The sequence below is a fragment of the Erigeron canadensis genome, chromosome 1 (assembly GCF_010389155.1).
Source record: "Erigeron canadensis isolate Cc75 chromosome 1, C_canadensis_v1, whole genome shotgun sequence".
Taxonomy (NCBI): Eukaryota; Viridiplantae; Streptophyta; class Magnoliopsida; order Asterales; family Asteraceae; genus Erigeron; species Erigeron canadensis.
In genome coordinates, this window is record NC_057761.1 from 23,504,945 (window position 1) to 23,531,961 (window position 27,017).

At 35.2% G+C, this 27,017-nt stretch overlaps 1 protein-coding gene across 2 annotated transcripts; it reads left to right on the forward strand.

Moving 5' to 3' along the window:
• The first annotated feature begins 19,718 nt into the window (after window positions 1–19,718).
• LOC122586591 (F-box/LRR-repeat protein At1g55660-like) lies at window positions 19,719–24,514 on the forward strand. Of its 2 annotated transcripts, none has more exons than XM_043758604.1 (4): window positions 19,719–20,951; window positions 22,356–22,556; window positions 22,978–24,029; window positions 24,118–24,514. In XM_043758604.1, the coding sequence occupies exons 1-3, from the start codon at window positions 19,986–19,988 to the stop codon at window positions 23,020–23,022; spliced, it is 1,212 nt and encodes a 403-aa protein (XP_043614539.1). In that variant the 5' UTR covers window positions 19,719–19,985; the 3' UTR covers window positions 23,023–24,029; window positions 24,118–24,514. The 2 variants fall into 2 exon arrangements, with proteins under 2 accessions (XP_043614539.1, XP_043614600.1); XM_043758665.1 differs by having other exon boundaries at window positions 19,720–20,951; window positions 22,987–24,029.
• Window positions 24,515–27,017: the final 2,503 nt, after the last annotated feature.

Sequence of the window (27,017 nt, forward strand, 5' to 3'; positions counted from 1 at the left end):
CTGATGATACCATTGAGGCAACTCAAACTGGTCATCAGGAGTCTGAACAACTTGTTCAGCCACCCCCAACATTTATGGATCTTGGCATAAATGAGGGTGTGTTTCAGCTTGAGTCTTCGGACTCATCTGAGACAGAATCTGACCAGGAGATGGCTGATGCGACTATACTTGATCAGCTCCCTTCTCTCCTTGGTCAACCCCAAGAACCACATGTTTCAGTTTCCCCAACTCATGTACAAAGCTTAGAAATACCTCCAATATTCACCTCTCGCCAATCACCTTCTTCTATGGGTGTGCCTAGAAATAGACACATCCTAACCCCACCGTCGCCGTCGTTCACACCTGAGCATTCTCAGCATGAACGCCACATTGAATCTCTTCCTTTCATTTCTACAACCCCTCCTCTTCTCTCTACTGATGCTACTGCAACTGGAGAACCAGATATTGTCATACCTCGTCCAGTTGCACCTGTAGCTTTCTCAGCTGGTCCAGTGACACCTTCTCCTCCGTCATTGGACAGCCAGTTCGTGTCTTTTCAAACCGATCTCTCGAACCTTCTTGCGAGGGTGGAAGAGATTCAAAAGACACTGGAGAAGAACACCAAGTCCCTCTCCAGGTACCACAAGGATCATCTGCAAAATATTAAAGTGGTTGACCTGGGGATTAACAAGTTCTCTGCTAATGAGGACTTGGTGTTTGGCAAGCTGAACGAGTTAGTGGAATCCTCCAATCAATTGGCAATATCTTTAAGGGAGGCATTCGCACTGACTCAATCTGGAGTCACATCCTCAATATCCAACCTGCTGAACAATACTGTCAGATCTTCAGAGGTTGATATTAAGAATCTGGAAAGGCAGGTGCAAGAGCTGTGTAGCAAACCTGGCCTAGATGTGACAGAGCTTGGGAGTCGGTTGGCCTCTTCAGTGGGTCTCAAGATCGAAGAAACTTTGGCTGCCAGTGAGAGTAACTTGATAGAAAAGGTGATATCTGAGATCACCAAGATTGCAGTGCCCCAGGTCGATCTCACTCCAATAACATCTGAGATTGATCGGTTGAGGTGCAGTCTGGATACGCTGGCTAGCAAAGTGTCTGAACATTCAACTGCCATATCTGATCTGACCACTGAAGTTGGCAAAGGAAGGGCGGTTGAGCCTGACAGTGCTCAGGAAGTCCCTGCAACTGGGCTCTCTTCAGATGATCTCTCCATTCTCAAACAAATTTTAAAGAGTCAAGAGCAGACAAGTGGAAATGTAATGACTCAATCTCAAGAGATAAATCATCTTTGGAGGACAGTTCGCATGCTTTGTGGAGTCTTCAAAGAGTGTAAGACAATGCAATCATGGCAGCCTCTAGATCGCCTGCCCTCTAGTCATGCTGATTTTGAAGCCATCAGGCAGGGACTAGATGCTGCCAAGGGGGAAAGGTCGGTACATGCCCCTCACACTCTTGTGAAGACTTCAAGTAAAGGGAAGGAGATTGTGATGGCTACCAGTACTGAGGCTGGTGAGCAAGGGTTTGAGGTGTTTGATGATGTGGTGGTAGGGAGTGTTGACAAGGGAAAGGCCATTGCTGATGAATCTTTGGAACCAGCCACCGATGCACCAATGTTGGAAACTGGCAATGTCGATTTGTTGCCTCCAGTTACTGAAAGCGAGAGCCAGAAATTAGCAAGAGTGGGATACCTGGTCAAGGAAAGGAAGAAACAAATGAAGGCAAACCAGTTTGAATCAAGAAAAAATCTTCCAACCCCTCTTGTTGATATCACTGATGCTCAACTCCTTGGCTTGACACTTGTTGAATACAAGAAGATCAAAGAAGATACAAGAATAGTCAATGCACTGAAGGAGATGCTTGAAGTAGAACTGGACAAACACTACCAGGATGATGAGGCTGAACTGGATGCAAAGTGTTTGAATGTATCGGTGGAAAAGGCCAGAGAGATCAGATCTGAAGGGATTCTCAAGAGAACTGAGCAGGTCAAGAAGGCGGTCACCAAAGTGTTGAATCCACCCAAGTCCAAAGGAAGAAAACAAAAGGCCTTACCAAGAGATGCAAATCTGAGGACTTGGGTAGAACCATGTGAACCCACAACAGATGATATTCGAGCTGCTACACAAAAGCTGAGCACGAGCAAAATCAAACTGACAAATGAATCTGAAGCTCGCACATATTTGTCAGATGTACAGCGTCGAAGGCACAATAGAGGCAGGATTACTGATGTTAAGGTTTCAATTAAGCCTGGTGCCAAGCATTTTGTTGTTGAGGTACAATACTTTGGTGGACCTAAAAGGACTACTGAGAACCCGGATGTCAATCAGTATGGTCATTCCGAGCATGTTGAGATGTTGAGGCTGTTGGAGGGGAGGCAGAGGAAGAATAAAGTTGAAAGAGGCTGGGAGTATGTATTGCAAAATCTCATCAAGTTCAAGGAAAACATTGAAGAAAGATTAGGCCTTGATCCTGAGGATACTCAGCCGATTTCATCAGTCTCAAAGAGAAGGAAAACTGGCGAAGGGCCATCTGTTTAAGTTTTCCTTCTAACTATTATCTGCTTGTAATTTTGTGTACTCTCTTGTAATTTATTTGAAATTGTATGTATATACAAGTTGCCAGATTGTAACCTACAAGTAAGATATCTGATAAGATCTACAAACACTTAAAACAAAATCCAAGACATTTGATGATCTATAAAAATGTCTTGGAAACTTAATAGGTCTTATCAAATTCAAGTATTTCAAACTTAAACTTGTATAGAAACAAGTTTGAAAATACTTGACAATATTTCAGGACAATTAGGGGGAATTTGTTAGGTCCAGTTTTAACTAAACTGGAGCTCTCCAGTGACATCTGGAGAGCATGAGGAATTGTCCGAAATATTAGAAGTCCAGTTGCATTGTACAGGTTTAGCAACTGATGACTTCCTCCAGTTGAGATCAGACGACTAGAATCTGAAGACCTTCCAGTTGAAGTCAAAGACAACAAATGGAAAATAGAGATTGGCAATGGCAGCGAAGCCCAGTTGACAATCTACCAGATCAATCAACTGGAGAATCCTCCAGTGTAAATGCTCTTACAAAGCTTTACACTGATTACGAGGAGGACCTTTTTTACTCTACATCCTTTTAACCGGACAATGATATTGTCTTTGGATAAAGATACAAAGATGTAGAGTGGTTGAATAAAGTAACCTTTTGTCTTACTTTATTTAACACACACAAAGGATTATTTAAACAATACTTTTGTGTGCTGTCAACCATATTTGTACATCGAAGTTGAGATCCCCATGCTCAATCTTCGACTATAAATAGAGGTCCTTGCACAAGCTGTTTCAATAACTTTGCAAATACAAATATTCTGCAATATTGGTGAACTTGTGCAATATTCTCTCAATCGCAAAAAGAAACATTTCACAACTCTAAGTGTTTCGATTGTTTAGGAGAATTTCCAAGTTTAGATCAATTGTAATTCATGGGTTGTTAGGATATTTACATTCTTGTATTATCTTGGTTCCGCAACAACCTTGTATTTTATTTAAACAGTAATAAATAAAATACACTTGAAAATTACATATTGTCTCACCAGTTTATATGCTCGTCATTTATATTATTGCATGTATTAACATTCTGTCACTTTAATACTTAATTCCAGTTAACCTGGTACACGATCAAACTAAACTGGTCACATCCAGATTAATTGATCGTGTTGCAAAGTTCACTCACCATCGACATAGAGGTGTCTTCAGCACCCATCTAGTGATAGTTGGGACTAATATTGATCTCTGCTCCTTGCAGTATCCGGCTTACGAAGTAAATGGGCATTTGCTTCCTGTCTCTTTCTGTTAGTAAAACTGCGCTGACACATTCCGTGGAAGCTGCGAGATATATGAACAAGGTTTCTCCTTTTCTGGGAGATGTCAAGGTGGGCAGTTGTGCTATATGTTTTTTCATTTGCTCAAATGCTTTGTCTACTTCCTTTGTCCATTCGAATCCTTTCTTTATCCCGCAGTTCTTTAGTGTCCTAAAAAATGGTAGCTGTCGGTCCGCTCCTTTTAAAAGAAAACGACTTAGCGCTGCGAGCTTACCATTTAAGCTTTGGACTTCCTTTACTATCTTCGGGGCTGGGAGTTCAAGTATCTTATTCACCTTTGATGGGTTTGCTTGGATTCCCTTATTTGTAACGTAGTATCCCAAGAACTTCCCAGCCTCCGTTCCGAAAGAGCATTTTTTGGGGTTGAGTTTCATTTTTATCTTCCGCAGGGTATCGAAGGTTTCTTGTATGTCTGCATGTAGATCTTCCTCCGTTCTGCTTTTGATGACCATATCATCTACGTAGACTTCCAAGCTACGTCCAACTTGCTTATGAAAGGCCTTGTCTACGAGTCTTTGGTGCGTTGCTCCTGCATTTTTTAGCCCAAACGGCATCTTTGTGTAACAAAATGTTCCTTTGCTTGTATGGAAGGATGTTTTTTCTTCATCCTCCTTTGCCATTTGTATTTGATGGTATCCTTTGTAGGCGTCTAGGAAACATTTCCACTTGTGTTCTGCAAAAGATTCGACTTTCCAATCTATCTCTGGTAACGGGTAGCAGTCTTTTGGGCATGCTTTATTTATGTCTATAAAATCTACACACATTCTCCAGCCTCCGTCTCCCATTTTTACCATTATCGGATTTGAAATCCACGTAAGGTACGTGGCTTCTTTTATAATCCCCGATTTTAATAATTCATCTACTTCTTTGCATGCCGCTTCGTCTCTATCATTTGATAGACTTCGCTTCTCCTGTCGTACTGGTTCCATGCTTTTTCTTTCGTTCAACCTATGCTCTGTAACAGATGTTTGTTCCCACGGGGTAAGTATCCTAGGGACTCCTGTCATGTCCGCATATTCCCATGCGAATATGTCGATGTTTTGTTGCAACAACTTTTGCAGTTTCTTTTTGAAACTTTCTGGCAACCCATTCCCTATTGTTATTAGCTGATCAGGAAAGGCTGGGTTTACGAGTACCTTATCATTATTTTGCGTTTGATTGTTCTGGATGGGTGCCTTCTTTTCTTCTGGTTCCTCCTTTGCCTTCTTGACCTTGCTCACTTGCTTTGTCTGGTCGTAGCTTGACTTTATCATTCCTATACCTGATTTCGTTTGGAACACCACCATGGCATGGACTATGGAAGGTACCATTTCCATCAGTTGAATTGCTGGTCTACCCAGGAGGAGGTTGTATGGTGAAGGTGCTCGTACCACGATGAAGTCTAGGGTCTCTGTTCATGAGAACGGAGGGTTTCCCAGCATGACGTCCAGATGTATCTCCCCAAGAGGCCATACGCAGTTCCCGGCGAATCCTGCGAGTGGGCCTATAGGGTTTGTCATTCTAGCCTTGATCGCCTCTGGTAATTGTAGGAAGCAATGTTCATATATAATGTCGCATTCGCTTCCATTATCTATATATACCCTTCGCACCGAAATATCGAATACATGTGCCTGTATTATTAGTGGATCTTTACTGGCTTTTTTGTCTCCCAAAGCGGGAAAACACAGGTCTCTTGATGGGATCTGTGAATCCTCTGGATCCTTGCGTTTAGCGGTTGTTTTATTGTTTTCTGCCACGGCGTGCATTTTTGGGGATTGAATATAACTACAGGGAATCTAAGGCGTCCTTGTTTTGTTGGGAAAGGGAATTTCTTATGAGAATCTAATCGGGGATTGAATATAACTATAGGGAATCTAATCGGTTTTAACCTTTTTCGGCGTAGCTTGTTGTGGTTAGTAGCTGCGGTCCTGCGGATGGCGCCAATTGTTTGTACAGCCGATTAGGTTAGTAGGTTTTGGGTGTTTTGGTGGATCGGACGGCGATTCCCTGTTGATAAGAGTTTTTCTTCCTTGTACGCCAGCAAGAATATGTTTAGATCCGAATGGTTTTTCCAAAGATCTTGTGTGTGGTTTTGTTTAGTCTTTCTCTTCTAAAAGTTGGATCCCTTTTCTATTAGGGTTTTCCCCCTTTTATAATGATGTTTCGTGAAGGGTAAGTCTTCACACGCGTTTTCCGCCTCCTATCTTTAGCAACGACCTCCCGTATTTAGGGAAATGATATAACGATATCTACTTTGTTCTTATCTCCTTTTACCCAGGCTACGCAACACCCTTGGTAACTTCTTAATCTACATCCTTCCCAGAGTGGGGCTTACCCTGGGCAGCAGGTACGTCATCAAAAACTAATCGAAGTAGTTATACGGAAACACAAGTAAATATGGTTGCTATGTTTGAAGACATTCTTTCCATAGACAATGTTTGATCAATGTAATATTTAGATCCATGCTTTAGTTCAACCACACTGAACAACCAAAGAAGTCGTTCCCAAAGGTTTATGTTTCTTTATTTTCTAACTAGTGGTAGAAACATGGGCGGGTTGGATAATGGGTCAAAACCAGGCCATTTTTGTTATGTCAAAATGGTTCTTGTCTGGTTGACCCAAAACATTATTGTTTGATAAGTAAATGGGTTGAGATTTCGTTTCTGCTAAAAGATATGTAGCAGATATATGTGATGTAATTTTTCAGCATATTGCCTGTACACAGAAGGGATGTGGATAAGTGAAAGTATGGATAAGTGAGAAGTCATAGAAAGAAGCTCAATATATTATTATATATAAACAATCAAATATAAACAATCACTTTCTTGTTTAGGAGATGTGATTACTACATTATCCCAGAATTCATACATCCCTTACACGAACTGCCAACATGACTTCGACCAGTATCTAAAATATTGTTGCTGTTATTTCTGCACATGGTGCTCGGCCAATATATGTGAAAATTTTGTAGATTTAGTGGTAATCCCAAATCACTTTACTTTTGTGAAACATTATGGTGTATTAATCAGCAATTTTCCTCTTCTAATTAAATCTTTTCATCCGAATAAATTTCTGCAGGATGCATATGCAAAATATGTAAACAAAAACTTCACCTCATACTTGCGTAAAGAAAGAAGCAAAAGCAACAACTGACCAAAAACATAGACAGCTAAAACTATATCCTATGTAAGAAGTTAAGAATGCACATATACTATGTTTAATTGTTTGCATAAAAGAGCTTTTGGGCTGAATACACGAGAATTCAACATTTATATAAGCTACATGTGTTCGACATTAACCACACACATCAACAGAAAGTTATGCACTTTCGACAACCGTCTGTAAGAAATTCGTCAATGATTGGAAGAACAAATTCCTTTTCTTTGCAAGATGCATGGGTGCAACTAATTGTGTGTGTTTTAATCCTCTATTAAGGTTTACTGGTCATATGCATTCATTTTTCCAAAATTTATTTTAAAGAGATTGAACAATAATTGAAGGTTTTTTGTGATGCCAAGGGATGAGATTCTAACATATCTTTATATCGAGGAGTGAAGCCAATGCAACCTGAAGCATAGTGGCAACATTCATTCATATTAAGACTAAGGAGTATCAATATATTTTATTTGGCAAGAACAAGATAAGAGTGTTAAAAAAGGGTAAAACGAACACATCAACAACTGGTTTAAGGAAATTAAGTAAGTTGTTTCACTCGACTACTCGAGTCTTCTGCTATCAAGTTCAAGAATACGTCTAATGTTCAAAGATTGCTGAGATCTTGGAAAGTCAGTTGGATAATATGGGTTGATATAACAATTCAGTAGCTTATAGCTGGAGGGAATTTTCAAATGGTCTCTATTTGCAACGCAGACATTCGTCACTGTGATGCAACATTGTCAATTTAGCTAATGATGTCTGTCACTATGACGCAACCTAAACAGGTACGTCACAACGGGGAGAGCTTGTATGGCTAATGGAGATACTTGGGGTTTTTGGTTTAGTTTTTGGGTATTAGTGACTGATAAGGCTTCTCTGAAAGTTCAACAAATTTTTCAGGGTGTGGATCCAATCATGTATTGTAATTTGTAATTTTGTTTCAATATTTTATAAAACTATCAAGAGCTCACCCTCCTTTATCTGATAAAAATTTATATATATAACTAATTCCGAATGAACCTAGAAAATAAACAAATGTTGCTTTTGCATCTATGAACTGTACACATGGTGAGGTTCGAAAATTCTAGGATAACAATAAGTGTTTTAAGAAATTTGTTGTTGACACTAATCTAGTGCCTTATTCACATTTGTGGTGCATCAAAAACGTCTCAGAAGAGTTTTTTTAATGGGAAGGAAGAGAAATTAAGATAAGCTAAAGAAAGGAGTTGCATCTTTTATTTCTTGATCTTTGAAAAAAGGGATCGAAAATAAAAGGTGAAAATACAATTTATGATATTACTGTGTTGAAGGAATAGAAAGTAAATATAGAAGTTCACAACTATACCCTTGTAATTAATCAACAATAGATTAGCAGGCTTTATACTTGGATTACCCTTGTAATTAAACAACAATAAATTAGCAGTCTTTATACTCTCAATGGGAATGGGAATAGACTCGCCCTCCACATACACCGTGAGAGCTTTATCAATTCCAAGACCTGCTCACCATGATCTCGAACATCAACCTCACCACCTCACCAGATTCATGGTTGTGGAACCATGACTCTTCTGTTAAATCCATGAAGAGCAAACTTCAATCATCTGCTCATCGCCCCCATAATTGGCAATTTCCCTGGAATAAAATGGCACCAATAAAAGTAAATGTCATGGGTTGGAGGCTCGAGAGGGATTGTCTGGCTACTGCTGACCAGTTACAAAAAAGAAGTATCCAATTAACCACCCAAGTATGCCCTTTGTGTCGCTGCCACAATGAGACGACCAACCACATCTTTATTCACTGCTCTTTCTCGAGTGCACTCTGGTCACTTATATTAGATTGGTGCACAATCTCCCGTTCTCCAATCCATCCAGTCCAAGAGAACTCTTTGAGCTACATGAATCGGTCATCGACAATCCCACAAAAAGAAACTACGTCCACCTCATTACACTCGTCTTTTGCTGGGTAATTTGGAAATACAGAAACGAGTGTATCTTCCTGAACAAAGCTCCCATCCTGCGTTTTGCCATGATTGACGTTAAAAGAACAAGCCTCCAATGGATATCTAATCGATTATCGAACCTGGACCTTGATTGGCTTAAATGGTGCAACTTTAATTTTTGATTTTCTGAAATCTCAGTTATGTTTTATTTATGTATCCCTGATCTTATGTTTTCTTTACACTCCCGTTTGTAATCTAGCTCCTTGCTAGCTCCTCTTATCAATAAAATACCAGTATTTAATGTTAAAAAAAAAAAAAAAAAAAAAAAAAAAAAGAAAAAAAAAAACTTGGATTGCCTGCTGAACCTTTTGACAACCATTAGCCATGTTAATGTAACCGACCAAATGATCATGATATCCTGGCTAGCCCATTGACCATGCCAACCCAGCGGATAGTATAGGTACATTTGATAAGATTAGATTATAAGGCTACACGTGGATTCCCAAAAGAGTGAAAACGGACGCATGTATCTGGTAGCTTTTGTGTCAAAGTGATCCTGGTGCGGTGGTAACAGATATGGGGAACATGCCAGGTAACTATGACCCATTGATCATGATACTCACCTGGTCCATTGACCATGCCAACCTAGTGGAAAGTATATGTACATTTGACAAGATTGGATTAAAAGGCTACTATTGGAATCTCAATCGAGCCAAACAAATTTATTCAGTAGCTTTTGTGTCAAATTGATCCTGCTGCTATAGAAACAAATATGTGGAAGGGTCCTGGTAAATAGCTTCTGGTCTTCTATTGGCTCACTTTATTCCTGCGGCTGCAATATGTATGTTGACAGTAACATTATTTGGCTTTTGTATGATACACTTAGCTCTCATGTTTATATCCGGAACAACCCGGAGGCATGTAGTCATGTAGAGATGTTCCGATCCTCTCATAGGCACTGGCGTATACATCCTCTCATAGACACAATCACACAAAGCATAGAAGCTCACAACTACATGTCTACACCCTTCTAATGCACTAGCAATAGATTAGCATCCTTTATACCTGCTGAACCTTTTGACAAGCTGACCCATTTGCACCAGGTTGATGTAACCAACCCAATTTTTATGATAACCCAGCTGGCCAGTTTACCATGCCAACCCGATAGATAGTATAGGTACTTTTAATAAGATTAGATTAAAAGGCTACGAGTGTATTCCCAAAAGATTAAAATGGGCGAATTTTTTTGGTGGCTTTTGTTTCAAAGTGATCCTGGTGTGGTCGTAACAGATATGCGAAATCAGGAAGTGGGCCTGGAAACTATGAGCCATTGATCAAGATACCCAGCTAGGCCGTTGACCAATAGTATAAGTACTTTTGATAAGATTAGATTGAAAGGCTACGAGTGGATGCCCAAAAGAGTCATAAAAGAACGCATTTATTCGGTGGCTTTGTGTCAAAATGATCCTGGTGCGGTAGAAACAGAATGGGACATGGGCCTGGTAACTCAAGTCTTGGCCAAGTCAATCATGGGTCAATGTTTGTCATCCTCATCCTACAACTCAATTGGCTGAAAAGTGTTTATTCAATAAAAATTGGTGTTTTTTTCCTGTTCTCGATTCTACAAAATCAGAACCTAACTCCAAGTTTAAGTAAGGATTAAGGCTAGCCCGACAGTGGGTATGAACAGGTAAAGTGAGGGAGTGCTATGAACAGGTAAAGTTTATGGTTAGCCTGTATGTGGGTCAACGATTATGGCTAGCTAATGAATACATGGGAGATGAAAGTGGCTAACTCCGCCATATCTACTCGATTTGGTATCTAGCTTTAGTAAAATCTACATCAATAAGAGCCACTACTAGAGAGACCGCGTAAACTCCGTCTAAATGTGAAGTGCTCGTCTAAATGAGAACAAACTGCACAATCCTACCCGCAATTTTTCTTTTATGAAAGCAATCTGATAACACAATTTAAAATCCTCCCTACCCTTTAAGAGACTTCTCTTCCACTCCTTAACCTCGAAAAGAATAATACGAAACAAATTCAACAAACAACACAAACAATTAATAAACTGTTTGAATTAATCGATTTCAGAAAACGATACAAAGCATCCAAAGAATCAATTAGTCCTCTACATATACAAATGAAACAATACAATACAATAAAAACCTACATATACATACATACATATATATCTATGTATGTATAAAAAAAGCAATCCTCAATTCTCAACACATACAACAATCACAAAAGTCCGAACAAAACAAAGAATCCGAGCAAAATAAGCCAAACAATATGAACCAATAAAAGCGCCTGACCTGAAACAGGCCCACCACTTCCATTCTGATGATCACAATAACCTAACTTAACAACAGACACACCGGCGCAAACGGCTTCAGGACACCCACACCAATACGTCACATTATCGATACCGCATACCGGAGACGGTCTGAAGCATTTTACAGGACAAGAACCTGGGGTTAAGGAAACAGGACAGAGAGACGAGGATAATTCATCGGAAGGTAAGAGGATGTAATCTGGATTTGGTGAGGCGGTGACGGTGACGGCGATTGTGATTGTGAGGATTGTTAGGATGAGAAATCGGGATGGTGATTGTGGTTTTTTTGACATTTTTGATTTGATTTGATTTGGATTTTATTGGCGTTTGCTTCCTGGATAGGAAGCTATCGCCCAGAATCAATATTTGTTATTATTATTATGTGATTAATAATAAGAATGAATGAATGAATGAAGTAAATAGGGAGAATTCGGGGAAATTGGTGATTGATTTGTTAGGGTTTGTGGGAAGAATTGGGGGAAATGGTGAGGAATTTTTGGGTTTTTTTTTTAAAGAAAAAAAGGTTAGGTTATGGGCGTTGGGAAAAAGGTATGCCTAACATGGACTCATTCGTTGGATGACCAGGCCAGCGTAGCTTTTATTTTTATTATTCTTTTCTTTGTGTTCGAAGCTTCCTATCTGAAAAAAAAAAAAAATTTAAAATAATAATAATAATAATCCGCATCTTTTCCCTTTATGGTCGTTTTTTCTTTTTTTTTTTTTTAATTAATAGATTAAGATCCTCTAAGGTTGTAAGTAACTTTATTAGTAAAGTTATGAATTTTGACCTTTGGATTAAAATTAATGATAAAGATCAAAAATCAATTTTTAGATTTTGACCTTTGATTTTAATCCAAAGGTCAAAATGACTCCAACTTTATTGGTAAAGTTAGTTTTAACTTTAGAGAATCTTTATCCGTTATTAATAACCAACATAATCCAACCCTCAATGGATGAAGATTTGTTTTAGAGAAAATGTCACAAATGGTCCCTATGGTTTTTTACTTTAGCGTTTTGCTTTCTGTGCTTTTTTTCGTTGCAAATGGTCCCTGGATTTTTCATTTTTGTTACCAGAAACCCCTGGCACTAACTTCTGTTAGTTTGGGCCCGATAGTGAGGGTATAATCGTCCACTTACATAAAAACACACCCCTCTTCTTTCTCCTTCCTTCTCAATCTTCTTCCTTCTTCCAGCCACCACCACCACCACCAAAATCCGGCCAAACATGATTTTCTTTTTTTCCGGATCTTTTGATTCATTCTAAACAGTCCATATATTTACTGATCTAAAGTAACATTCAACCAAAATACAACTGAATATATAATATATGTGTCATTCATATATCATGTTTATCATCTCAAACTTATCTCTAATATCATTTTTTCCTAAAATAAATCATTTTTCAAACATATAGTTTGGGCCCGATAGTGAGGGTATAATCGTCCACTTACATAAAAACACACCCCTCTTCTTTCTCCTTCCTTCTCAATCTTCTTCCTTCTTCCAGCCACCACCACCACCACCAAAATCCGGCCAAACATGATTTTCTTTTTTTCCGGATCTTTTGATTCATTCTAAACAGTCCATATATTTACTGATCTAAAGTAACATTCAACCAAAATACAACTGAATATATAATATATGTGTCATTCATATATCATGTTTATCATCTCAAACTTATCTCTAATATCATTTTTTCCTAAAATAAATCATTTTTCAAACATATATTTGGGAAGAGGAATGTTAGAAATCCAAAAATAGTGATACATTGTAATTTAAGTTATGGACTTACTTGTTGTTAAGTCATGAGTTGATAATTTCTAAGGTTGAGGGGCTAATAGTGTTAATTAGCATAGTTAGATAGGTTAGACCATAAATAGCCCTCAATTCCTTAGAAATTATAACACACAATAACAACTTGAAAGATGAACAACACATTCTTCATACAACACACCTGAAAATCACACTCTTAATCCCAATTCTCTCTCAAAACACACACAAACACCAAGAACACACACACTAACCAAATGCCATTGTTGATGTGAATTTGGTTGAGGAAATCGTGTTGATTACAAGGAACGGTATGTAACAACCAAGAATTAAAGACCAATTTAGAGGTAATTTGAAAAACTGTATATCAAGATTTAGTGATCCACCTACCTCCTTTCTTTATTGTTTGGATCGACACCCACTCGCAAACTAAATGATTTGGTATACTAAAAAGAGTTATTACTATTATTATTGATATTCTTATTATTATTATAACAAGTAGTAGAATGTGTTCTTTAGATCTTACCGGGAAAAAAAAAAGTGGGAGTGAAATGAAAGGAGTGGTGGTCAAATGCGAGAAAAAGTGATGGACTGGTGGTTGAAGGCTACAACGACGGTGGTTGATTGTTATCACCACCACCATCGTATTATCACTACCGTATCAACCTCTTTCCAGTTTCATCATTCCCATTTTTCTATCAAAATCCTTTTGTGAGGGGTTAGCGTGATTTTGTGGTGGCAGCCGGATCTTGGTGGTGGTGGTAACTAAATCTTGATTCAAATTGTGGCATGATAATTGTGTTTTTGTTGAGAAAGATTAAAGCACATCTTTGCTCACAAGTTATATCTCATGTGTGTGTGTGTATATATCTCTTATATTAATAAAGCAAAATTGTTTTCAAAAACTATATTTAGAAAAAGAATAACATGACAAACCCTCATATTTTACTAACCCAATATTTAAATAGATATGATATCATAATCTTTGTATTTTTATTTTCTTATTGCTTTTTTTTTTACCTTAAACATGTTTAATTCCTTTAGTTATCTTAAACTTTCATCCATTTTTCTATCCTCATAAAAATAATTTTTAAAACATATATACAATGATAAACAAATAGTAATCAACATTAACATTAAACCTTTTACGGGTTTTTTCAAAAAATTTTGAACTTTTCAACTTTTTTCTTCTAATATTGTTCTAATATTGATCTGAACGGAAAATGTCTGGGTCAGTTTCGATTTAATTTCAAAAACCCGGGTTGAACCCGGGTTTAATTAGCTAGTATATATATATAGTAAAAAGATAAAATGAGAACTAAAAAAATGTCGAGAACTACGAGAACCATATTTTATTAATTGTGAATAAGGGTATCATTGTACTTTAACAATTAATATTTAAATTAATCCTAAAAACAAGTCCTAGAATTATGGATCTAACGGTTTCTAATTCAAAACATCCGTTAATTAAGTATTCTTATGCATATTTCATATACATCATGGTTCATGGCAAGTATAAGATACAAATTGCCTTTAATGTAAATATACATGGAATACAATATACAGAGTAGTTCATAAATGATTTAATTTAAATAAATAATAGTTAATAACTAGCATATATCATATGGTTCAAATAATAATAATAATAATTAATATGCATAAATAATAAATGGTTTTCTAAAATAAATAACGAAGCAAATGGACTTTTTATGATTTTTAAGATATTTTTTTTTATATTTATAGACTTGTAAATAGGGTCATTCACATGTGTACCAATTATGAATTTGGTTATTCACATGTGTACACGCTAACGTTTGCATATGTACCAACTAAAATGTATATTTTTTTTACAATAAAAAGAATACTTATACCCTTATAAATTGGATTATTCACATGTGTACGAAATAAAAGATATACATTGTTATAATAAAAAAAATTTAACTGAATAGGGTAATTCACATGTGTACAATACTTGTGAAATTGGTCATTCACAGGTGTACAAGCTAACACTCACATGTGTACCAACTAAAAAATAAAATTTTTTTCAATTAAAATATTATTTATATTTTTCTTGATTAATATAATAAATAATTTGTAAAACAAAAAAAATTTTGAAAAAAATATATGCATCAATAATTATTAATATTAATTAATATAATATGAAGTTAAGAAGAAGTTAGACAAACTTTTAAAATGTGAGTTCCATGATTTTCGAACTAACTAAACGTGTGTTCCGTTTTCATTTTTTTTACTTTTTCATATTCCTATTATGCCCTTAACTAATTGTTATTTATTATTAAATTAATTTGTATTCAACATTATTACATAAATGCCATCAACTCCTTTTAACCATTGATTTAATTAATCTGATGGTCTTGATTAGTTCTCGCAGTTCTTGACATTTTATTAGTTCTCATAATAACTTAACTCTCTCTCTCTATATATATATATATATATATATATTGTATATGGTGGGGGTTATGATGATGATGATTGGTGGAAAGTGATGGTTTTAAGATATAGATTGAAGAGATAGATAAGCGGTGGAAGGGCTCATAGTGTGTGAATTTAATCGATCTATTTGCATTTCTATTTTATAATAGTGATAGTTTTGAATATATAAATTTGATATATGCAGATTTATATACATTATATATAGAGATAAATATATAGATAGATACAGGTTGAAGAAATACATATAATTATTAGTCATTTTGTTTTTTATTACAAAAGGTCCCTAGATTTGGTAAAAGTACAAAAATAACCTCATGTTTTTGTGCACGTGATGAGTTTAAACAGCCAAAACTAACAGAGGTTAGTGTCAGGGACTTCTGGCAACGAAAATGAAAAAGTCAGGGACCATTTGCAATGGAAAAAAAACACAGGGGGCAAAACGCTAAAGTGACAAACCACATGGACCATTTGTGATATTTTCTCTTTGTTTTAAACTTGATGGAGTTAAAAAATCGTGACTTTTAGATTATAATTAAAGCCAATATAAAAAAATAATCATTGAATCATGACCTTTAGATTATAATTGAGGGCCAATATTTAAAAATCAAACTTTTTAAACTTTACTCAATGTTAGGGAAGTAACTTAAGGAAATATTCATCTCATTATTCACGTCGTTCATTGAAGCTCAAAATTGAAGCCTTAAGTAAGATAGAGTTTAGTTTAGGGTTTAACATTTTGACCATCCGTTCATTTTTCTTTTTTTTTTCTTTTCAAAACATCGCTTTTGTATCGCAACCATGAATTTATTATTATTATAATTATTGTTGTTGTTGTTGTTAATGATATTATAAAAAAAAACTGTCAAATTATAACTAATACAAATTAATAAGATTATGATTTATGAAAATTTTAAATCTTTTAAATCATAACTAATTAAACATAATATTTATAAATTATAAGAATATATAATATTCATAGAATAAACAATAATGCATTATACTAATACGCCAGAAAACACGACGATTATTACGGGTAAACCCTGTCTCTTAGACTTGAACGTGGGTATACCTAAACTAAACTTTCATAGAAGAACTACCTATATTTTTCAAAGTTGACTGAATGAGGATTAGAACCTAGGACCTATAAGTTACTATGGGAACTACAAACTGTTTCGGTCAAAAATTACCTAAGATAATTTTAGAAAGGATTTTAGACAACTCAAGAACTGAAAATTTGTAAGTGGGGTTTGGTGTTCAAGGATCTTCAATTAAAAGGAAAGTTTTCTTAACAAAAATAATTAAAACTAAGAGTTTTGACTAAAAAGAGTTTTGAGAAAGCCTTTGAGACAGAAATACTTTGTGTAATTAAGAAAACTGTTGAAGATAATATAAAGCAATGTAAATTAACACTAAGATCTTAAAGAAAAGCTGTAAGAATAATGACACCAGAATTTTGTTGACGAGAAAAAACCCTTGATCCAATTAAGTGATTTTAGGTAAAAAAAAAACCCCAGGAGGATGCAATCCACCCTTTAGCTGTTCTCTTATTATTATCTTTGTTTATGAATGATTACAATGAAATGAATGAACAAATGAACGAACGAATGAATGAATGAATAATTGCTAAGTAAATAAATTGTTGTTGTTGAGTGACTGAATGCTTGTATGGAGTGTATGTGTATTCTGAATGTGATAATCATGTCTCTCTTTCTGAACGAGAGCTTCCTCTATTTATAGAGCTAGATGTTGAACTATATCTCCGAAAAATCTGGGATCTCCCTGAACTTGCTCTTTACGCTGGAGAAATGGTTTAGATGACCGTTAAGAGCTATTCTTCACATGATAAATCTCTTATCAATCCCGATTCTTGTGGATGAAATGGTAAACTATCCGTTGTACCACGTTTTCTTTGTGTAACACGTCTTTGACTTCAGTCCTGCAAATAATATCTACTATACTGGGCATTTTTTCGTTAGTAAAATCATAGATCTTGAAGATATCAAGATTCCATTGTATCAGGATAATAATGCAACGTGACCTGGAGCACTGAACTAAGTGGGATCAAGGATCCTCCAATACTGCACAATATCAAATGTTTATTATGGAAGGACTAAAGTGTAAATTGTATTTAGGATCCTAGTAGTAGAAATTCTACCCCAAACACAAACCACTACACAAGTCATCACTGATTTAACATATAACATATCATTGGATTTTAGGTTAAATTAAAATAAAACCTTAGTTAGAAAATAACATTTACAAAAATAAATCTACATTTAATAATAATAATAATAATAATAATAATAATAATAATAATAATAATAATATAATAATAATAATAATAATAATAATAATAATTAAACAAAGAAGGAAGTGAGAACTAAGAAAAGTTTGATGACAAAAGACTGATGTCACATATTTGCTAAATTGAAATATAATTTATGATTTATGATTTAGTCACACAATTAATATATACATTTAAATCTGGCTAGTTTTTTTTTTCCAAATATTTAGCCGAGATACAACATTAGGGTAATTTCACTTTATAATGATGAAGTCTTGAACGAACATTAGATAACGAGATATTGACCATTAGTGGTTACAAGTATCAAAAAGGAAAAACCTTTAAGGCTTGTCATCCTTGAAGATCGAACTTAAAACCTTAGGTAAAATCGACAACTTAGTAGAAATGACCATCATTGGCCTCCGTATATTTTTGGATTAGTGTTTTAGACTTTAGACTTTTGTGTTATATGTTTTTACTATTTAAGGGTGACAAGAATACCCAAGAAAACAAATAGACAAATTAACTTCATGGCCTCATGATTGACCTTTAGAAAAAAAAAAGGCACAACACAAACGAAGTTACAACCTTCAAGGAGAAAAAGAAGAAAAAAAAAAACTAATTACTGGTATTAAGAAATTGAAAATTTCGACAACCGATTTTCACTCTGATTTCCAACGAGTTAGTGATTAAATATTTATTATATGAAAGACGTTCTCTTAAAAATGGTTTAGAATTTTTCTTCTTTGCGTTCTATTCGCATAACATGCTAGTATATAGGATGAACTTTTTTTCTGCTATTTGTGTTTACTTTAATTTGTATGTTAATCAACTAGACCCCTAAAATTAATATCGTTTAAAGCCCCTGGAAAGCTTAAGCCGACACTGATTGTACTAAGCGATGTATCAAATACTTAGAAATGGACAATGGAGCGTTACTCAATAAATTGAAGGGTAAGATAATCATTCCTTATAAATATCTTATTTTTCCTTCCTTTCTCCATTCTCTATCCATCAATGTTGAAAGCCACCACTGCCACCGGACAACACCTCCAACAGGAGACATCAGACATAACCTCCGATAACCGCCAGCCGACATCACCTCCGACAATTGCCATTTCCTCCAACAATCCGAAAACCGCCATCTCCTTCAACAGCCGCCACCACCCATCCTCCTTAACAACCCCACTACCCATCCTCCTTCGGAAAGCAAGCACCACCACCGATCGACAATCATCAACTACGCTACAGATGGTCATGATTTCAGTAAATATGGATGTATGCGTGGAATTATATATATATATATATATATAATATGTGTGTGTGTGTGTCATGTATGTATGTATGTATGTATGTGTATGTGTGTATTGTAGCTGGAGAAAATATAGTGATGGTGGCCGAAGATTCTTTACGGTGGGTGGTTATGAGATGGTGTGCTTTCAAGGAAAAGATAACAAACAATGAAATTGTGGAGTGGACGTGGTTGACTGGTTGTAATATTAATGATGAGAATCATCTTTTTGAACCCAACATAAACAGAAACTATATTCTACGGAGGATGTATATTTTATTTATGTCATTGTTATATATATATATATATATATGTGAAGAATTAACAACACAATTGATTGTCAATGGGGTTGGTGACCCATTGGTAAGGTCTTTGACCTTGGAGTCTTTGTTCGAGTTCCGCTTCTTATATTTGTGGGGTGGTTTAATAGGGATTTTTCAAATGTTCTAGGTTTCAACTCAAATATACGTGTAATTTAGTACTAGGAGTAGATTGAAATCCAATTAAAAAAAACAACACAATTGATTCCTTATAATAACCAAAGAACTTTTACATAATGATAGTGTTACTAAGCATTCCTTTATATTCCATTTTCGTATTCCTTTACCCATTCTTACATATGAACCGCACTTTAGTTTTTATTAGTGCTAGTGTGCTACTAATAAAAGAACCCTCCAACACCTACCAAACCCCCTTTTACCAGTCTCCCTATTTCCTATTTCTGTTCATATTCTCATTTTTTCCGGCAGGTAAGGTTTTGTTTCTTCTTTTACATACAGTATTTCTTCCTTGATTCTTGCATCATATCACCTCAATCTCCCTCCGATCTGCATGTCAATTTACTGTTCATATTGTATATATATATATACACTTTGCTTGAAGGTAGAGTAATAATTGGGGGAAGAAAATGGATTTTAGGGATGGTAAAAAGAAGATGGGAAAGAGTGATAATGATTTGGATAGATTAAGCATGTTACCAGATGATCTGATTCACAAAATCCTTTCTTTTATTAGCTCTAAAGAAACTGTCAGAACTAGTGCTTGGTCATCTAGGTATAGGTTTATCTGGACTACAATGCCATACTTCAATTTCTCAACTTATGATTTTCCTGAGATGCGGAAATTTTCCAAGTTTGTTACACAGTTTCTGAAACGTCGCAATAGTCAGATAGACGTGTGTTTTCTCGAGCTTAGATATACCGGAAAGGTTGCCCTACCACCATCTGTTAAGAAACTTATGGACTATGCGTTCTCTCACAGTCTCCAACAACTTAATATTGAATGTTTATATCAGAAAGACATTGAATTTCCCCTCTCAGTATTCACTTCCGGCTGCCGGTCTCTCAAACATCTCAGTTTGAAAAATGGATCCTTTAGATATGTCCTTAAAGCCAAATCAACTTTGGAGCTCCCCGCTTTAACAACATTGTATCTCCGAGGTGTCGCTTTCTGTAGTAATGACCATACTGGCCTTTTATCAAAGTGTGCAAACTTGAAGAATCTCACCTTAGATTACAACTGTAAAACAGAGGAATTGAGTATTTTCCATTCTGGACTAGCGAATCTCACGATTGATGTAGGGCGCTTCAGTGGTGTAAATGTTGTTAATGTGGTTGCACCTCAACTCGAGAATCTCACTATCAGATCCCACGGCAATAGTAGGCGGATGTATGTGATTTCTGCACCTAATCTTGCCTCCTTGGCTTATAGAAGTTACTCTCCTTTGTACCTATCTACAGATGGTTTCCATTGTTTAAACGAGGCAGATATTTGGGTTATAGATCCAGATGTTGATGATGCTCATCAGATGGTTTGTCTGCTTCAACTGCTCCGCAATGTCAGATTTCTTACACTTAACTTGGAAATTATTGAGGTATATCTTCATGTTTGTCATGTGCATCTTAAACTGTTACTCGTATTTATCAGCCGAAGGAATACTGTTAATTATTACATACCCTAGTATTCTAAAAGCAACAAAAGCATTAAAAGCAAGATGAGATAGAAGAGGTATATTGAGTGACGATTACTTACATAGGTAACATGTTAAATAGTGGAATTGGCTTTCTTAATATGTTTAAAACTATCAATGCTAAAAGTTAAATATTATAAAAATTAAAAAAACAATATTATTTTTCTTCCCAAATGTTAAAAGTTTTATGCTTTTCTAGTTGATGTTTATAATTATACGTGTATAAGCGTATTACTTACTATGTGATTCAGACTTTCAAATTTAGGGGGTGTTTGGTTTATGTTAGGTTGTTCAATGATTGGATTTATGGTTTCTTTAGTTTTTAAATTTGGAAGCTTAAACATAAATCAAATCAAATCATATTAACTACGAATAAGCCAAAACATTTAAGATGATTTGGTTTCGATAATTCGATACAAATTCGATTCTAACAAAACCAAATCATTTTCAACTTTTGTAGGAATTTTTTTTGGTAAAATTCCTTCCCAAATTTTCACCTATGGAAAACATTTACCAGCATAATATCACAGAGTGTAAAAAAAAAAAACAATATGTTAATATTTAACATTAATTGTATATTACAAGTTATCTTAGTTAGTAGATATACATTAATATTAATCATATATTTTTAAAACTGAAATCGGTTTTCGATTGGATTGGTTTTGAAAAATCAACATTACGTAAATCAAATCATACACAAAATTGCTAAATTGATTTGGTTGACTAAATTACATTATCAAAAATTCAATTCACTATAAAGAATCGACTTTCATTTGGTTTGATTTCCGGTCTGTTTGACTTGAATCCAAATACTGAACACCCCTATTTTCTACTATGGAATCACTATGGATTTGGATTTATAATGGAAATGGGATTGGATTTTGAAATTTACCACCCTCAGTGGGTATAATATGACTATTTTAATGGGTTTGATACCTAATTGTTAATTCTAATGCTATAAACGGGTGAATATGACCAGTCGTTTATTAAAAGGGTTAGTTTGAGTAACTTTTTGACAAGATCAACTAAACGGGTTGCATTTTTGAGAGAGACGATCATGCCATCCCAGACCCATCATCTCGAACACTTTACGACTGCTATAGTTTCACACGCCCACCAACCATATTGATTATTACATTATTATGCACCACCCACTAATTTTCATTATATTTGTCATTCCTGATCATGTTTCATAACCTTTGAATCTCCGATCAATCACTCCCTTGCAAACCTGAACACGTTATTATGAATGTTACACAAGCCTTTTTGTTTTGTACGTATAATTTACCCTTGTAAAATATTCTGCAGCTTCTTTCTTCATCCGTTGAACTAATCTCTCAACAACCTTCTACGTTTGTTAACTTAAAGAGTTTAACTATTTTTCCAAAAAAGATTTTGGGGTGGGAGACAAAGGGCCTGCCAAAAGGGAAAGTCAATTTGTCGACTGAAGTAAAAAGATATTTGCTGGATGGTTCACCAGGGGCCACCTTAACAATGTTTTCCCGTGAGGTATGTAAACTACTACACTTGGAAGTATATATATATATATATTCATATGCATTATGCATCCTACTTATCGCTCTAGAATCTAAAGGTAATTATGGCAAGAATTAAGCATAAGTTAGATCCTCATGTTAACTTTCAATCAAAGGTATATCAGCTGTTGTCATCTGGGAAGTCTCAATCTGGTGACATATTTGCATTCATCACTGTTGTTTTCGATCTTCTAATTTTCATTGTAATGCCTAAAATGGGATATATGGTATGTGTTCCATTTTTTTAGTTTTTCCAAATTTGAGTCAGCTGTGGTATTTTTTGAATAAAGCATTTACTATATTCAATTACTTGCTCTTGAGTTGTTTTCACATCTTGTAGCTTTTTGGTTTGATGAGTCTATTTATGTATCCTATAAAGTCTGAAACTCTTTAAGATCATGCAGGAGATTATAGCAATCGAAGGCATCTCATCAACATGAAATCTTATGGCTGAATTACGGGTAGGGATGTGCACGGTTTGGTCCAAACCGGTTAAACCATTTAAACCGAGGTATTTGGAAGGATTGGTTGGTTTTAAATCAAAATTTTGAACCATTGATTTGTTTTTTCCGTAAACCATTTGTATGGTTTGGTTTTAGATATTATACAATCCGGTAAAACCAAACCGGACCATTTAGTTATAATAATTGTAAGTTTATATTTATATTAATAGTTAATAATGTAAATCATATATATATATACTTATTTGTCAAAGTTGTAGACATGATATCGAATCTTAAATTGTTAGGTTTGTTTTGTCTAATAAGACTTATGGATATTTTGTTATGTCATGATATCGAATCTTAAATTCTACGTATTATTTTTTAGTAGTATACATTTAATTTCAAAAAAAAAAAAAAATCAAAAAACCGTTTAACCGTCCAAACCAAACCGGATTAATTGGTTTTAGTTGGTTTGGTTTGACATAACAGTTTGGACGGTTTGGTTTGTAAAATCGTGAAACTGTATGTATTGGTTTGGTTGAGATTTTTGACTAACATCGTCCAAACCGGACCATGCACATCCGTAATTACGGGTGCTTCTGGAACAAGGAAAAGCTAATACCGAGACCCAAGAGAAAGCACCAATGGAGAGCGACAATGCAAAGATGCATAAGAAAAGGGAGGCACAACTTCAAATTGGGGGAAACATTGGACGGAGCAAGAGTTGTTGGAAAGATCTGAGTGTGCAGTTTGAGCAAGGGATAGCCAAGGCTTGTCTCATTATTTCCATGTTGGAGAGAATTAAAGGGTTAGTCAAAAATCTGCCCGCAACAAACCGTGCTATGATTCAATGTTTTTCTAGTCTTTGTGCCAAAACTGACACCGTCTTGAGTAAAATAAAAGATTGCATGAAGATGCAGTGTGATGAGAATCAAAGCCGTACAAGTGTCTATTTTCATGAACTTGATACAAGTACAACAACGGAACCATCTTCTTAGCAAATTGTAAGTTCTTAATTTCTCTTATGCCCATGAGAACTATACTCAAAATGTTGACTGTTGGTGCCATTTTATCCTTTTGTTTTGATTTCAGGTATGATGTTTTTTTGTTATTACCCTAATGCAATAGCGAGCAGCCTATTTGTACAAGTTGGAACGGCAAAGTTATAAACTCCTAGAAGATGTTGACTCAAGCAGTAAAGCATATCATTTTTTTGCTGCTATGATGCACACAGATGACATTGATCATATATCATAACGCACAACGCTAAAAACATCCCATTAGAGATGGTCTAAGATACCACTCAAGTGAACGGTATTTAAGGTTGGATTTTTTTCTTTTTTGATTGATAAAAGACACGAGATGTGTTTGGTAGAAGGAAATGGACAAGGAGAAATTGAAATGATTTCATTTCCCTCGTTTGGTTGATCTGAGAAAAAGAACAGGAGAAATGTAAAATTCTCAGAGAAATGCTTCCTTTACATTTTCATTTCTTTGCATTTTGTGTGGAAATGGTTTTTGTGTAGTAAATTTCTCCGTGTCATTTCTTAAGAGAAATGGTTCAATCCTTAAAAAATAGGGGTATAAATTAAATATCACGTGACAAGCACATTTCCCCCCAAAAGCCCCAAATCAAAAACAATTCAAACCGTAGACTCTCCTAATGGTTTGTTTTGATGTTCTCTTAATCCCTTCCCTAGCCATCATCCTCAGTACCATCCACGGTCTTCTTATTTGTTTTTCAACCTTCGTGACTAGTTTTTTTGCCCATGAATCCTTTGAACCACCCACCCACCCCACCCCCGATGTATTTGCAAATTGCAACTGGTACCGGTCAACTTTGCTTCTTTTTAAATGTCTCACCATATGATTCTGCCTTCAACTTTGAAATTGATAACAGTAGTGTAAAATGATTGGTTGGTTGGTGTAATATGATTGCAATGTTTTCATGGTTTGATTTTTATTTTAGCATAGTTTTGTGATGAAAACCCATTTTCATTTCTCTGGCTTTGGTTTGTTACCAAACACAATGATTTCTTTTAGATTTCTCATGTTAATTTTTTGTGAATACTAAACAATGAAATGCATTTTATTTCTCCACCAATTTCTCTTCTCTTTATTTCATTCCTCTGATCATTTCATTTTTTTGAATTTTTCCCTACCAAACACACCTTATAAGTGCCACATGTAGAGTTGGATTCTATTCTTTTTTATTGATAAAAACACTACAAGTGCCTCCTATAGTTTTTGCTTTTAACTCTTCATGATTAAATGTGTGAAATTTCAAAAAAGTTGTTAAATAGAATTGGGTTGTACGGGCCAAAAGTTACCCAAAAGGTATTCTCAAAGTACATTTAACTTTCTATATCGTGTTTTTAAAGTATTAGATTAGCATTTAAATTTCTTAATCATATTAAAGGTATCAATATCTAACTAACCTCTCATAATATAACATACCAAAAATGTTTTCAGGTGGACTCGGCTAACCCAAAATCTTGTACAAAATACAATTTGGAGGGATTACCTAACCTGCTCATTGTGACACATCTAATATCAGACATGCTTATTAATTGTTGTTACCTACTTAAGGATCCAATAAGAACACCGTCATAAGTTGTGATTCTAAGGTTAAAACTATTGATTCTAAGGTTAAAACTATCGATAAAAGTGGCAGGATTAGGTGTAAAGGAGCTGCTGAAAGGAGAACTTGGTAATGGGGAGGATATTAGTTTTTGGCTGGATAGATGGGTGTGCAGCTTGTCATTGAAAGAGAGATTTCCACTCATTTTCAAACTCGAAAAGGAGAAAAAGATTAAGGTAGTAGATCGTTATAATTGGGGGACTGGTTGTTTCAGTGATAAATGGAATTGGATGAGAAGCACGATGTCGAGCCAGGAAGAGAGTGAAAGGGTGGACCTGATGGCATTACTAAATGGTGTAAGATTGGTGGATAGGCCAGATAAATGGAAGTGGCAAGGAGGAAAAGAGAACGTCTTTTCGATTAAAGACGTAAGGAAGTTCTTGGAAAAAAAGAAAGATTATTGGAATAGGTATATTATGGATTGGTGCAATTGGGCACCAAAGAAGTGTAACGTGTTTGTTTGGAGAGCTGTGATGGATAGAATCCCAACTAAAGATGCATTGAAGACTCGGGATTGTTGGAATGGAGATACCAGTTGTTCCCTATGTGGGGAGGGGTCGGAGAGCACGCAACACATTTTTTGTGAATGCGTGGTTTATGCTCGGGTTTGGCACTTTATTAGCTGCTAGACCAACTCTGCTCCGTTCTTCGTATTCAATTTGGCAGACTTACTGGAGATACATAAACAGCGTGGAAGAGGGAAGACAAAGATCATGGCTATCAAAGGTATCATCATCATTAGTTGTTAGTGCATTTGGAAAGCCAGAAACGCGAAGATCTTTGAAAATAAGGAAGTCAATACCATAGAAATCACTCAAAGTATTAAGACTTTGGGGTTTCTTTGGTTCAAGTATAGGACAAACCATAGGAATTTATCTTGGAACGATTGGTGTAATTTCAATGTTATGTAAATACTTGTAAATACAGGTCGTCGGCGTTTTTGCCGGGACATATATGAATAGAAGTTTACTTTTCAAAAAAAAAAAACCTATTGATTTTCAATATTGAATCTTAATATATACTATAAGACAGTTGAACTAATGACTTATTAACCAATCAAATTGCTCAATTTCATCAAATTGACTTTCGCTTATGTCATCATTTAGATTAACTATAAATTAAAAATCATAATAATCATTATCCAAATATATTATTATATTGGTATTTATATTAATTTGTATAAAAAGTCTCATTAATTTACACTTTTTTGTTTTCCATCAATAATTGACACCTTTTAACCCTGAATACTTTATTTATATTTATTTTTAGCCATAACTTGAGAGAATTTTTTAAAATTTACAATCATTTAATTATTTTTAAAAAAATCAACATATGAAATATTGTATATAAA

Excerpts from the sequence above, each read along its gene's own strand:
- LOC122586591 (XM_043758604.1), top strand. The coding sequence starts at position 19,986 with ATGGATTTTAGGGATGGTAAAAAGAAGATGGGAAAGAGTGATAATGAT. Across the intron at positions 20,952-22,355 it reads TTAACTTGGAAATTATTGAG|CTTCTTTCTTCATCCGTTGA; the intron begins GTATATCTTCAT and ends AATATTCTGCAG. Across the intron at positions 22,557-22,977 it reads TAACAATGTTTTCCCGTGAG|ATCATGCAGGAGATTATAGC; the intron begins GTATGTAAACTA and ends AAACTCTTTAAG.